Genomic DNA, 12,669 nt, shown 5'->3' on the forward strand with positions numbered 1-12,669 from the left:
AAAAAAAAAAAATAAAGGTTTTGAAATCTAATCTACCAAATCAAAATAAAATAAAGATAAAACACTAAAGGATAGGAGATCAGGTTTCAAATTTCAAACCAATGAGGTTGTTCAGTTCATTATCACTACCTTAACCATTTGCAAGCTTATCTTCTTATTCTTTACGTATGCTAACTGCTCACATCCTCAAAAAAGAAAAAGAAAAAAGAGGAAAAACTGAATTGTTCATCTTCTGCTCTCTGCTTATTGCTTTCAACATAATCTGATGTCTTCTTTTTTTTAGGAAAGATTTGAAGGCTTGGGATTCCAGTTGGACGAAAAATTTGATTTCGATTTGTTTATGTTACAGACGATCGAGCAGCCTTGCCATCAAACTAGAAGGCCTTTGTCAACGCGCAAGGAACGGAAGGTGGTGATCAAGGTTTAAGCCTTTAGTTGATACATTGTTCATATTGACAATTTTTGCACATATTATGGCTTTTAGTTGTTTTACCATAGGCTAATTGCACGTACAATGCAATTGATAAGGAGAAAGAAAAAAAAATGAAAATTATGATACGTTATTATCTAGATACCTTCTATAATTTTGTCAAGGTAAATATCAGCCATCAGAGATGATCAATGAACAACAACATTAAACGTACACGTGAGAACGGTCATTTCGCACGAGCGATCACGCGTGCAGGAAGGTTAGTAGCTAATTAGACAATTTGATAGCTCATGTATAAAAAAGGACAATTTAGTACTACTCGGGTTTTTCCCATATGCATTTTAGGTCTTCCATAACACTGCATCAATTAGAAATTTGAAGTTGAGTCCCTTCTTTTTTTTAAGGTCACACCAAATTAGGGTAGTTGTGAAGCCATTGCCGTTGTATGTCCTACGAGGCACCCCAACAGGCCAAAACCATCAATGTTGGGAAACTTCTCTGAATTTGCTCCAACAAAATCCAAAACTGAATCCATTGATGTCTAACCCCCTGTACCCAAACAACATACCAGACCTCATCATCATCATCATCATCATCATCATCTCCAACTGAAAAGTCAGACTTCCACACCCCACACGTGTAAATCTGGCAGATGTCTGAAGAAGAAGGGGCAGTTCCGTACTTTCAACTCCTTCCTTCCCCTCATATTCCGATCTAGATTAGCTTCTTGTTTTCTCGTGAACATCGACCAAACGTGGCGGGACTAAAGCGCGTCCCAAAACACGTGTTTATAAGTCGTCGAACTGGCTTCGCCAAACGTAGCCTTAACTGCGTGGACTTTTCGCTCACGCCACAGCTAACTCACGAGCCTCCTATGCTACGTCGTTTTGGGGCCTTGTTGTACGTATCGAAATTCACCGCCGAGGGTAAAATTCAAGCCGTGTTTGGCTGCCAAACTTTGGCATCTTAATAACCTAGCTCTGCCAAACTTGGTTAACCTCGCTAATTTTCTTCAAGTGTATTTCAATTTTCATGGTTCTGTTATCTAAAGAAATCAATTCCTCATTTTCAAAATAAATCATTTCCTCGTAAAAAGAAGAAACATGTAAATTGACTCATGTCTCACGATATTCCTTTTACAATTGAGACACCTGTTATGCCTATATTTAATCAAATTGTCAATTTTTTGAATAAATAAAATACCCTTTTAATTGAACTAAGAGGATAAACACATTAGAAAATGGTTTTGATTTATTTGACCTGGATAGAGAGATTCCAAAATGAGCTTGATATTGTTCATCTATCAAAATGTGTTTCCATATTTCCTTCCAAACAATATATGAAATATGAATATGTATACACTACACATTGAGAGATCACTCCATTCTTGTTTGAAACAATAGGATAATGGTCCATTAGTTTCCTAGAAAATAAGCCATCACACTCATTTATCACTTCACATTTTATTTTATGTCTTAATCTCATAAATTAAAATATGCAAGGTTTAGCCATTGAGTTAGCACTTAGCTACATGGTGATTATGATTAAGATGCAGAAACACAAAAAAAAAAAAAAAAAAACTAAAAATCAAGCCACGTAAAGACAAATCTCTTCTTAAAGCAATAGAACATCTTAATTCTTTTTCAAACTATAGTACAAATCTCGAGTTCAATCTTTAGCAAATCTTAAAATTTCCTTGAACATTATATAAGATCATCTTAACTCTAGGCTTGACAACTAATATATTACAAAAATGTCAAAACTTTATGCTGCTCAAATTTGGTGAAACATACTTGAAATATATACTCCTTAATTAAGATTTAAATCGTGAAACATTGTGTCTTTTACCTTCAAAATTGATAATATCCTAAATCATAGGTCTGACTTGAATGTTGAATCTATAAAAAGGAAGCATCTCTATCCCCAATCCTTGAAACAGAATAAAATCCAAGACTCTTAATGACATTATAGAAAAGGAAAATACCCATAAATATTTCACTATTGAAAAGAGAAAAGAAAAGAAAAAAAAGAGAAGCACATTTTTAAAATTGCAAATTTCCATTTATTGATAGAACTTCTGTAACAGTGGGGGACAATAGAAACGTCCTCCAAACAGTCCAAGAATATTTACTGAATGTAGAAACCAAACTAAACTTCTCTGCTTCACCTGAAATGTCTCCATCTCACTCCCTCTAAATAAAACCCACATAGTAAATTTAGCCGGTCACTCATTTCCTCTCTCTTGGAAATAGGAACAGGAACAAGAAGAAGAAGAAAGAGAGAGACTTTGAAACAGGGTAGGAAGAGGTCTCTCTGTTTTTGAGAGAAAGGAATTATTATTTTTTATTAGTTTTGTTGATATATATATATAAATAAAAGGAAACGAGATCTCGACCATAATTCTGGGTTTTTGCTAAACTCGGATTTGGGGCCCTTTTTTTCTTTCTGATAAAAAGGGATATTCTCTGTCTCTCGCGGTTTCTCTCTCTTTTACTGCTGTCGTTTGTTTCTGTTCCTGGTAATAATCCGCTATCTGCTTCACCATTGTTGTTTCATTTTTCAGTTTTGGATGTTGTTTTGGTTGGTGGGTTGATCTGATTGATCAAGATCGTTTTTTGGTAATTTAATTGTGTCAAAGATCAAATCTTTGGCGTTTGGTTTGGTTTGTTTGATTGGATTTGTTGAATGGTAATGTGATCGTTGGTTTTTGATTGTCAGATTTAGATTGTGTGTGTTCATATTGAGTTGGTAGAATGGCGTGAATGGCTGCAGCTATGTGTATCTGTTTGGATTTTTGCACTCTGGGTTTATCTTGTTTTGGTGTTTGAACGATGTATGAAGCATTTAGAGTTCTAAACTGCAGATAGCTTTTGGGTTTTGATTCAAAGTTTTAGTCTTTTGCAAATTCATGAGTTCTAGATTTATGTGTTTTCTTCTATTCTTTGATGTACATTTATGATCAATTAATAAGGCCTTCCCAGATTAACCCTGGGATCCTTGGTTAGAGTCCATGTTGGATTGCTCTGGCATTTATCTTTAGTATCATTTTCATTGTTTTTCCTTCACATGACATGATTTTACCTTTTTCTGTTTTCAGGACTTCGGTTTGTAGGGCTGTTCTTTGGTGGAAGATATGGGGATTGAAGATTTGGGATTTGAGAAGGTCCAAGGACCATTGGGTACTGCTAGTGAAGGAGAGAATTCCGCCAAGGAAAATGGGAAACTGGGGGAAGGGCCGGGTCATAAAGAGCCCATAAAATTTGGCTCACATGGTGATGAAATGGTTAAAAAGGAAGGGAATGGGGTTGTGGCACCAAACTTCCCTAAAGATGCAGTTGATGAGTGGCCTGCCCCTAGGCAGATCCATTCCTTTTATTTTGTCAGGCACCGGACATATGATGATCCTAAGTTAAAAGCCAAAATTGAGCAGGCTAATGTAGAAGTTCAGAAGAAGAATCAGGCTCGATCTCGAGTCCTTGAAACACTGAATGCAAAGAGGGTGAGTTCAAGTCCATTTCCCTTATTATTGAGAGTGCTGTTTTGAACATAACATACTCATGTCTATTTGTTTTGACATCATTGATTCCTTACAGTATTACATGTGGATATATGGCATTATAACATTGAAACATAGGCTCTCATTTGCTGTTACTGAAATATGATTATTTTGCAAGAACTAGAATTGATTTTTTGCTATGCTTATCCTATGTTTACTACTTTATGCTAATAATAACCTGAAACAGAGGTCCTCATCGTTGCTACTGAAATATGATAATTTTGCTGGAATTCATTGCTATACTAAACATATACACACACACACATTCTACTTTATGCTAATATTCTACTAATTAATCTGAAAATTTTAAGGAAAAGAAGGATTGAAACAGTATGATTGCACGCGTAATCACTAGTTGAACCAGTTTTTTTTTTAATGGAAGACCATTTAAGTGCCCCAAGAGAGACGAAACCAATCATTATGTAAACAAGTTGCTAGTAATTATCAAAGCTGTAGAAGCTAGCAGATCTAACTACCTAGAAAATCAGAAACATATAGGATAGTTTTTATGGTTTTTCCAATTGGTCTTCATAAGTCATAACAAGATTTTCTGTAAGTTATTGACAGTGCAGTCGTAAGTTTTTCTTTCGGCCCATGTTGTAAACGGGTTGACAAAGGTAATAGATACATGGTTAGCTAAGTATGAGCTTCAGGAACTGGAACTTGATTATCAGCTGTTGTAAAAATATCACTTGATTATGAATGCCTGTGCACACATGCATATATGTATAAACATTGTATATGAAGTAGCATCACATACATATCTATGATACCTATATAGTGAAGCCATTCCTCTGATTACTTGTGTCTTTGAATTCTTCCACTTATACATAAATAATTTTTTTTGCCAATGAGTTTGAATTTTTTTAATAGTAAAATAGCTTACACATTTTTGTTATTAATTTTTTTCTTTTCAAGGCAGGGATAGGTTACAGTGTTACACCTTTACAGTAATGTTCTTGCTGATTATAATGTTTATTATTGTTCTGGAAAACGATTGCCTCCATGATAATGATTATTATCCCTGATAATAACAAGTAATGCAATGAGATAAAAGAAGGCTACTTTTGATGTTTATTGGTACGACGAAGTTTGTCGTTTTATATCATTTTGGTTATAAATCGAGCACTATTATTTTAGAATGTAGAAGCGCAAGCCTCTAATTCACTCCTCTCTTTTCTCTCTATCTTCTTTCTTCAGTCTGAGAGATCTGAGTTAATAGAGCAGATTAAGGCTCTGAGATCTGACAACTATGAAATTAGTAAAATTGTGGGTGAGAAGTTTAAGGAGATTGCGCCCCTACGTCAGGATCTCAAAAAGGTCCGTTCTGCACATGCTAACCACAATGGTGGTTTGTGTTCATCTGAGGTAGAGCTTGATGCTCGGGTAAGTTTTATTACTGAGCTTTGTTATCTGCAAATTCATCTCCTAATTGTTCTCCTGTGAATCACTTGCCTTATATATTACACTCTAATGTTTATATTGTTGGAACAGATCAAAGGCTTGCAGTATATCATACAACATGAGAGCATTCCGTTGTCAGAGGAGAAGAAAATTCTGAAAGAGATCAAACAACTTGAAAACACACGTGGAGAAGTCATTGCTAATGCTGTTGTACGAGCCAAGATTCAGGATTCAGTGGTTCATATAAACGAAGATGCCCTTGAAGTGCAGTACAAGGTAAGCAGACTTTTAACATTTGTCTATTTTTGAACCATCTCTTGATTCCTTTGCATACTTTCTTTATTATGTATAGTATGCTAATAACTTCCACAATTATCTGATTGTAGCTTGTAGGTGATGATTTGAATGGAGTAAAGAAAGAGCAACAAGCAGTTAGGTCCAAAATTCAGCAACTTGATGATGCAATTAAGGCCGTAGATAAGCAAATTTCATCAATACGGGATGAGCTGAAGATGGTAACTGATAAGAGGGATCAAGCACAACAGAGCATTTATACATTTAGGCAGCAGCTGGATCAGCAAGTAAGTGAACATGATTGTGTTGCAACATCTCTTTCTCTCTCACATCTCATTTTCATCCTTTCTCGACTGTACTCTAGAGTCGGTTCTTTCATTTTTCTTTTTCTTTTAAGGACTTCTGTTGTTGTCCTATGGAGAACTGTATATTATTCTTGTCTCAGAAAATCGTAATTGCTTCACCATAGTTTAATCCAAATCTCAAAAAGGTTTCCCTGCATGATGCATATTCCATTGAGAAACAAAGATTCCACTGTTAACATAGTATTATTCCAACAGGACTAGTTACTTATATATAGTTAATCAGTTGGACAGTTGGACATTGTACTGCTAAAAGTATGTTTTGACTCTGTTAAGAGAAATTAAAACAAAATTCTTTATAATTTTACATTACCTGTCTCCTAAAAACAAGCTCCTCTCTGTTCACTGGCTGTGTCCTTCTTAATCCAATTCCTCAGTATTTTAAATGCATAAATCTTCACAAGAGATGTCCACCACCAAATTAATATTGTAGCTTGGGTTGCATGTAGTTTGTATAATCTCTAGACTTCTTAGTTGCTTACTTTAAGCACTGCTTCCTAGTTTCTCATTTTGCAACTCATCTTCTTATTGCTTCTCCTTGAATATATATACATTTTATGAACTTGGAAGTACTGCTTCCTAGTTTCTCATTTTGCAACTTGTCTTCTTATTGCTTCTCCTTGAATATATATACATTTTATGAACTTGGAAGTACCTTTTGGTCCAATTGAATTTTTATTCACTCCGGTCTCCTGTAGTACTTGAAATTAATGAAAATATAGGTCTGGTGGTATATAACTTCTGATGTAGACCATCTTGCAATGTGAAATTTTACAACCCGAAAATGGACGAATTGGGATCCTCTAACTTTGCTTTCTTAATGTTTTTTTCTCTCTCCCTTCACGTCTGAAGTTGCCGGTTTTTGTATACCATGTCTAAATTTATTATAACAATTAGTAAAGTTTATCGTAGTGAGTTAATTTGTTTGGACACATGGTAGTCTGTACCTTAACCTATTCTTTTATCGAATGCTCTCAAATTTAAACATCTGATATGAAGGGTGGAATTAAATGGCTATATTTTATTCAAAAAGTAATATTCGCTCTCACAACTAATTTTTACTGATTTGCAGAATGCGTCTTTTTACCTCAGCCGTAATATCTTGAACAAAGCGAGAGGTTTGGCTATCAATAGTGATGTTAAAGCGCTTGAAGAGCTTTCTCATGCAGAGGTTTTTAACAAGCACTCTGTACATATCAGCACTCATTGTTAAATGTAGTAGGCTATTCTAAAGGTTTGATATATTTGACAGGTTGAGAAATTTATGTCCCAGTGGAATAGTAAAAAAGATTTTAGGGATGATTATGAGAAAAGAATTTTGTCGTCTCTTGATAGTCGGCAACTGAGTAGGGATGGACGCATAAGAAACCCAGATGAGAAGCCATTGGTGGTTCATGAAGTGTCCGCACCCCTAGTAGTAGAGTCGGCAACAAAAGCTAATGCAAAACAAGTCAAGGAAGATGGCACGTCTGCTCCATTAGATAGTTTGCCTGTGCAGAAGGTTCAGAAAGAAGCCAAAAGTAAAGCAGTGCTTCCAAAATCTACTGTAGATGAAGACGAGGAGATATATGGGCTTGAGAAGCCGAAAGAAAGTAAAGTTGATGAAGCAAAGTTGAAGGAGATGAAACGAGAAGAGGAAATTGCTAAAGCTAAGCAGGCCATGGAAAGGAAGAAGAAGAAGGCTGAGAAAGCTGCAGCTAAAGCAGAAATTAAAGCTCAAAAAGAAGCTGAAAAGAAGCTCAAGGTAGCTATTTATTTGTTTTGTCTTTTGGTTTTGTTTTTTCTTGTGTTGGTTTTGCTTATTTGTTACCAAGTTAGTGACACTTGCATTTTGAACTCAGGACCGTGAAAAGAAGGCAAAGAAGAAGGCTACATCAGCAACTGAAAGCAATCCTGATGAGGCAACGGAGCCAATTGCTGAAGTTGCGGAGCCAGAAAAGGCAACTGAAAATGCTGTAGTTCCAGTCCCTGCCAAGGAGAAGGTGCAAAAAGATAAAACTATCAGGAATAGGGGTCGTCCCAGAGGTCCTGACTCACTTCCGAAAGTTATCCTGAAGCGGAAGAAGAGTAATAATTATTGGGTTTGGGCTGCTCCTGCAGCTTTGTTAGTTCTGGTGTTTCTAGCACTCGGTTACTTCTATCTTCTGTGAGGAAGGTAAAACAGGAACTGAGGTAGAGGAAGTGTTGAGAACTAAAGCTTTCTACTTGGTGAGTTTGCAAGCGAAAAAAGTCCCAATCTTTTAGTTAAGTTTTCCTGTTCCTTGTATCCTGTGTGCTAGGATTGACCCGGAAGTCATAACGTTGATGGTAGGCTGGTAGCTCAGTCCAAAGTATCTTTCAGTGGAGGAGACATGCTTTTTGTATGGTTTATGTAATTTCAAATTTTGACTGTCCGTTTCCGTTAAAGTTGATCTCAAAACCCTACTGTGATCTTATACAACTTCACATTGTTTTTCTATATTTCATCTTTATATTACCATTTAGTAAACAACCCAATCTTTGAAGAAGAATTGAAGCACCAAATTTGGCCCTTTTTATTAAATGGAAATACAAATTTATAGATTCAATAAGCTGTGGGAACATGTCATTTGTATCTTTTGGATCAGAAATCAAGAACGCGGAGGGTGTCGTCTCTAACCTGGCGCCCTCTCCTCCCAGAAAAGAATCCTGCAAAACCCTACAAGCAAAGAGATACATCAGTCAACATAAGGACAGCAAAGTCAAGATATTGAAAATTTCAAAAAAAAAAAAAGTCAAGATATTGAAGTAGTATGGAAAACTATGACAAGATCGGTGGAGACATGCTGACATTGTGCAGCTCAGTTTGTCAAAACCGGTGTGCTAACATAAGAGTTCTCGTACCAAAAAAAAAAAAAACATAAGAGTTCACTTAACAAAGCAACTGCGCGGCCAGCCTCGACCCTTGAAGATTTCTGCACCTGTCTATCAGTGAATGAAGTTAGTTTAGAATGAAATTGTGTTTGGTATACATAGAAATGTTTGTTAAGACTGTAACTATTATACAGGCAATATGGTAAATTTTGCTGTGATTCTTTTTGACAGCTCCACAATGACTATGTTGTTATAATGGTAGACAAAGCTAGTGCCTGGTTCCATATTTCTTTGAGCTTTGATAACACCCTTACCATTGGAAAGTACTGCTCATAGTCAATTTGTTAGGTCTAGAACGATTAGATAGTCAAACCAAAGACTATCATACGGTTCAGGAAGTATCGACGTGGGACTAAAGATAGTGTTGAGACTTGACTCACTTGAGATAAGAGATAAGATAGAATTTTCGTTTCTATAGAACGGAGAGCGGGTTGATCATGCTAGCTAACTAGTCTTTAAAGCTTAAGAACATTCATTTATAGAATATTTGCAAACTATTTTCGAGTTTAGAAAATAAATGGGATCCTCAGTATGGCTGCTTCTGTTCTACTTCTTCATTTCCATGACCTTACACCACCTTGTTGCTGATGACATATTCAAAGGTGACGTCTCATGCACTTCCGCAGCTGAATTTTGTTGGAGCTGTGCCGGTACGAGTAACTACACTAATGGCAGCATCTACCAACAAAACCTCATCAGTCTTCTCTCCTCCTTTTCCAACATTTCCCAAAACCAAGCCAACTATGGCTTTCACAACTCTTCTCTCGGACAAGGCTCCAACAAAGTGAATGCCATTGCGTTGTGCAGAGGAGACCGCGGACTCGAAGAGTGTAGCACCTGCCTCAGAGAGTCCACACAGTCTCTCCTGCGAAACTGTTCATATAAAAGGGAAGCAATCTTTTGGGCAGAGCCTTGCATGGTACGGTACTCGCAAGACTTGATATTTGGTATAGAGGATGAGGAGCCTCATATATATCTGCCCAGCCCGAACAACGCATTAAACCCGGAAGCGTACGGGCTGGTGCTTAACCCCTTGTTGGAAATCTTAATTGAAAAAGCTGCTTCAGGGGATTCTAATCAAAAATATGCAGCAGGACATAAAACTGTTCCGGGATACGAAACGATATATGCACATGCGCAGTGCACTCCAGACTTAGACAAAGTCATTTGCAGCGATTGCCTTAAGAATTGCACCTCTGCTCTTCCATCATGCTGCAGTGGAAAGTCAGGAACAAGAGTTCTTAAACCAAGTTGCAATATTAGGTTTGAGTACAATCTTTTCTACAAGTCTACGGTCGATAAAGAAGTAGATATTTCAGCTGCGGCTCCAGCTCCAGCTACAACAACAACTTCAGAAACTCCTGCTCCACTTCCACCTAGGCAAGGTACACACACGAAAACACATAATATTATGTTCTTATTATGCTGTGTTTATGTGAGGAGGCCATCTTATCTTAGAAAAAGTACATTCATCCTCACTCGATCGATCCAGTAATCATAAGTACACAAGTGCCTCAATTTTTTTTGACGTGAATAGTGGAATGATCCCTATCCCCCCCTTCTGATTTTCTGCAGGAAAGAAGAATAACACAAAAAATCATATCATCATTATAGTTGTGGTTGTGATTGCTTTTGTGTCTTTGCTTCTTGGTGGCTTGTGCATTTTCAAAAGAGACAAGAAGCCAAGGGTAAAACTTGACGGTAAGTAAGTTGAACTGTCTCTAGTGTTGGATGATTCATCTGTGCATATATAGTCCGGTGCTTTCAAACGACTTCTTTTTCTTTCTTTTTTTCAAGTTATACCTTCAGATGATAGTTTGGAAGATATTAGCTTGGTGGAATCGTTACAATATGACTTTGAAGACATAAGATCTGCAACGAATGACTTCTCTGATGAAAATAAGCTTGGACAAGGTGGATTTGGAGCTGTTTACAAGGTAACAAAACTCAGCTATTTAATTTTTCAATTGCAATTGTTCTAGAGCAAATTTGTTAACTTTTGAAGGGGTAGAAACTATGTTTGCTGTTGTACACTATATGATTTGAAAACTATTTCAATTTTCAACAGATAATTGTCTTCTTTAATCATTTTATTTTTATTTCATAACTTCCTTTTCAGGGTAGGCTATATAATGGACAATATATAGCTGTAAAAAGATTGTCTAAGAGTTCTGAACAGGGTGATCGTGAATTTAAAAATGAGGTAATGTTGGTTGCTCAACTGCAACACCGGAACTTAGTAAGGATATTAGGCTTTTGCTTAAAAGGAGAAGAAAGGCTCCTCATTTACGAATATATACCTAATACAAGTCTCGATCACTTCATTTTTGGTATGGTAACCTCTGCCTCCTCAATATATTTCATAGTACTTATAATTTCTTCTTTATTTGATATGCATAGCACAAAACAATTGCGCACATTAATTCATCCATATGGTCAAAATTTCTTTTAGATCCAATCAATTATGGATATTTGGATTGGGAAACACGTTACAAGATCATAGGGGGAATTGTTCGTGGTCTTCTTTACCTTCATGAAGATTCTCGACTTCGAATTATTCACCGCGATCTCAAAGCTAGCAACATTTTGTTGGATGAAAATATGAACCCCAAAATTGCAGATTTTGGGATGGCAAGGTTGTTTGTCATGGATCAAACCCAAGGAGATACAAAGACCATCGTTGGGACCTTGTAAGTAACCTTGCAACTCTAAATTGTAGTTTCCGCTTGTAACAACCAAAATACTTTCATTTCTGATTTGGATGTAATCATACAGTGGGTACATGGCACCGGAATATGCAAGTCAAGGGCGGTTTTCTGTCAAGTCAGATGTGTTCAGTTTTGGTGTGTTACTTCTCGAAATGATTATTGGCAAGAAGAGTTCTAATTTCCAGAATGGTGAGGATGAAGATGACCTTGTAAGCTATGTGAGTAAGAATATATAATCAACTTGTTACATTACTTGTTCATAAGTTTCTAGCTTTTTCCTAAATATTTTGTGAATTTTCGTAGGTATGGAGAAATTGGAGGGATGATACAATTTCAAATATCATAGATCCCATGTTAACAACAGGCTCAAGATCTGAAATAATCAGATGCATCCACATTGGTTTGTTATGTATCCAAGAAAATGTGAATGACAGACCAACCATGACTTCAGTTGCTTCCATGCTGAGTAGTCATTCCCTCTCACTCCCAGTACCTCCACGACCTGGACATTATTGGCATTATAACACTAATTCAGACACATCCGGGTCGGAGTTCAAACTCACTGAGACGTCTGAGAGATCTGAAAGTTCTGTGTTTGTGTCAAGAAGCGTGGTTTCAGATATTACTGAAATATATCCACGCTAGTGTGCCCAAGTATTCTGTGTATATGTATCAACTGAGGTGGAGGTCAGATAGATAAGGACGATGTCCGTTTATATCTTATGTGGTTTTCTCTACTATTGAACAAACGACCAATTTGATTTTTTCTTTCTTTCTAGTTACTGGTTATTTGGTAACTAGGTCATTTTATATATTGTACAGTACTACCTTCTAGTTCCATCTTTGTATAGCTTGTCTCTGTTTTTTCTATTTTTTCTTTTTTGCTGCCCTTTGTATACTCTAGCTCTTCTGAATCCATTGACTAGAACCAGTATAATTAAAATCCATTGAAACATCAAAAACCAATCAGAGCAGAAATATCGCTTCAAAGTGAATCCTATGACTAAATCCGATGAAATATAT

General features: G+C 36.5%; 2 protein-coding genes across 2 annotated transcripts; both read left to right on the plus strand.

Annotated features, from left to right (window-relative positions):
- Positions 1–2,857: 2,857 nt before the first annotated feature.
- LOC101300525 (proton pump-interactor 1-like) lies at positions 2,858–8,548 on the plus strand. Its single transcript, XM_004296462.1, has 8 exons — positions 2,858–2,948; positions 3,528–3,929; positions 5,187–5,372; positions 5,481–5,666; positions 5,777–5,971; positions 7,119–7,217; positions 7,299–7,790; positions 7,888–8,548. The coding sequence occupies exons 2-8, from the start codon at positions 3,564–3,566 to the stop codon at positions 8,194–8,196; spliced, it is 1,833 nt and encodes a 610-aa protein (XP_004296510.1). The 5' UTR covers positions 2,858–2,948; positions 3,528–3,563; the 3' UTR covers positions 8,197–8,548.
- Positions 8,549–9,479: 931 nt separating this feature from the next.
- LOC101307583 (cysteine-rich receptor-like protein kinase 29-like) lies at positions 9,480–12,356 on the plus strand. The gene is made up of 7 exons (XM_004297872.1): positions 9,480–10,323; positions 10,514–10,639; positions 10,736–10,875; positions 11,058–11,268; positions 11,391–11,628; positions 11,714–11,864; positions 11,950–12,356. Exons 1-7 carry the CDS (start codon positions 9,501–9,503, stop codon positions 12,289–12,291), a joined length of 2,031 nt encoding a protein of 676 aa, XP_004297920.1. The 5' UTR covers positions 9,480–9,500; the 3' UTR covers positions 12,292–12,356.
- Positions 12,357–12,669: the final 313 nt, after the last annotated feature.

The sequence above is a fragment of the Fragaria vesca genome, linkage group LG4 (genome assembly GCF_000184155.1).
Source record: "Fragaria vesca subsp. vesca linkage group LG4, FraVesHawaii_1.0, whole genome shotgun sequence".
Classification (NCBI taxonomy): domain Eukaryota; kingdom Viridiplantae; phylum Streptophyta; class Magnoliopsida; order Rosales; family Rosaceae; genus Fragaria; species Fragaria vesca.

Coding starts and splice junctions, on each gene's coding strand:
- LOC101307583 (XM_004297872.1), top strand. CDS start 9,501: ATGACCTTACACCACCTTGTTGCTGATGACATATTCAAAGGTGACGTC. Junction 10,324..10,513: donor TCCACTTCCACCTAGGCAAG/GTACACACACGA, acceptor GATTTTCTGCAG/GAAAGAAGAATAACACAAAA. Junction 11,865..11,949: donor AAGATGACCTTGTAAGCTAT/GTGAGTAAGAAT, acceptor GAATTTTCGTAG/GTATGGAGAAATTGGAGGGA.
- LOC101300525 (XM_004296462.1), top strand. CDS start 3,564: ATGGGGATTGAAGATTTGGGATTTGAGAAGGTCCAAGGACCATTGGGT. Junction 3,930..5,186: donor AAACACTGAATGCAAAGAGG/GTGAGTTCAAGT, acceptor TTCTTTCTTCAG/TCTGAGAGATCTGAGTTAAT. Junction 7,218..7,298: donor AAGAGCTTTCTCATGCAGAG/GTTTTTAACAAG, acceptor TATATTTGACAG/GTTGAGAAATTTATGTCCCA.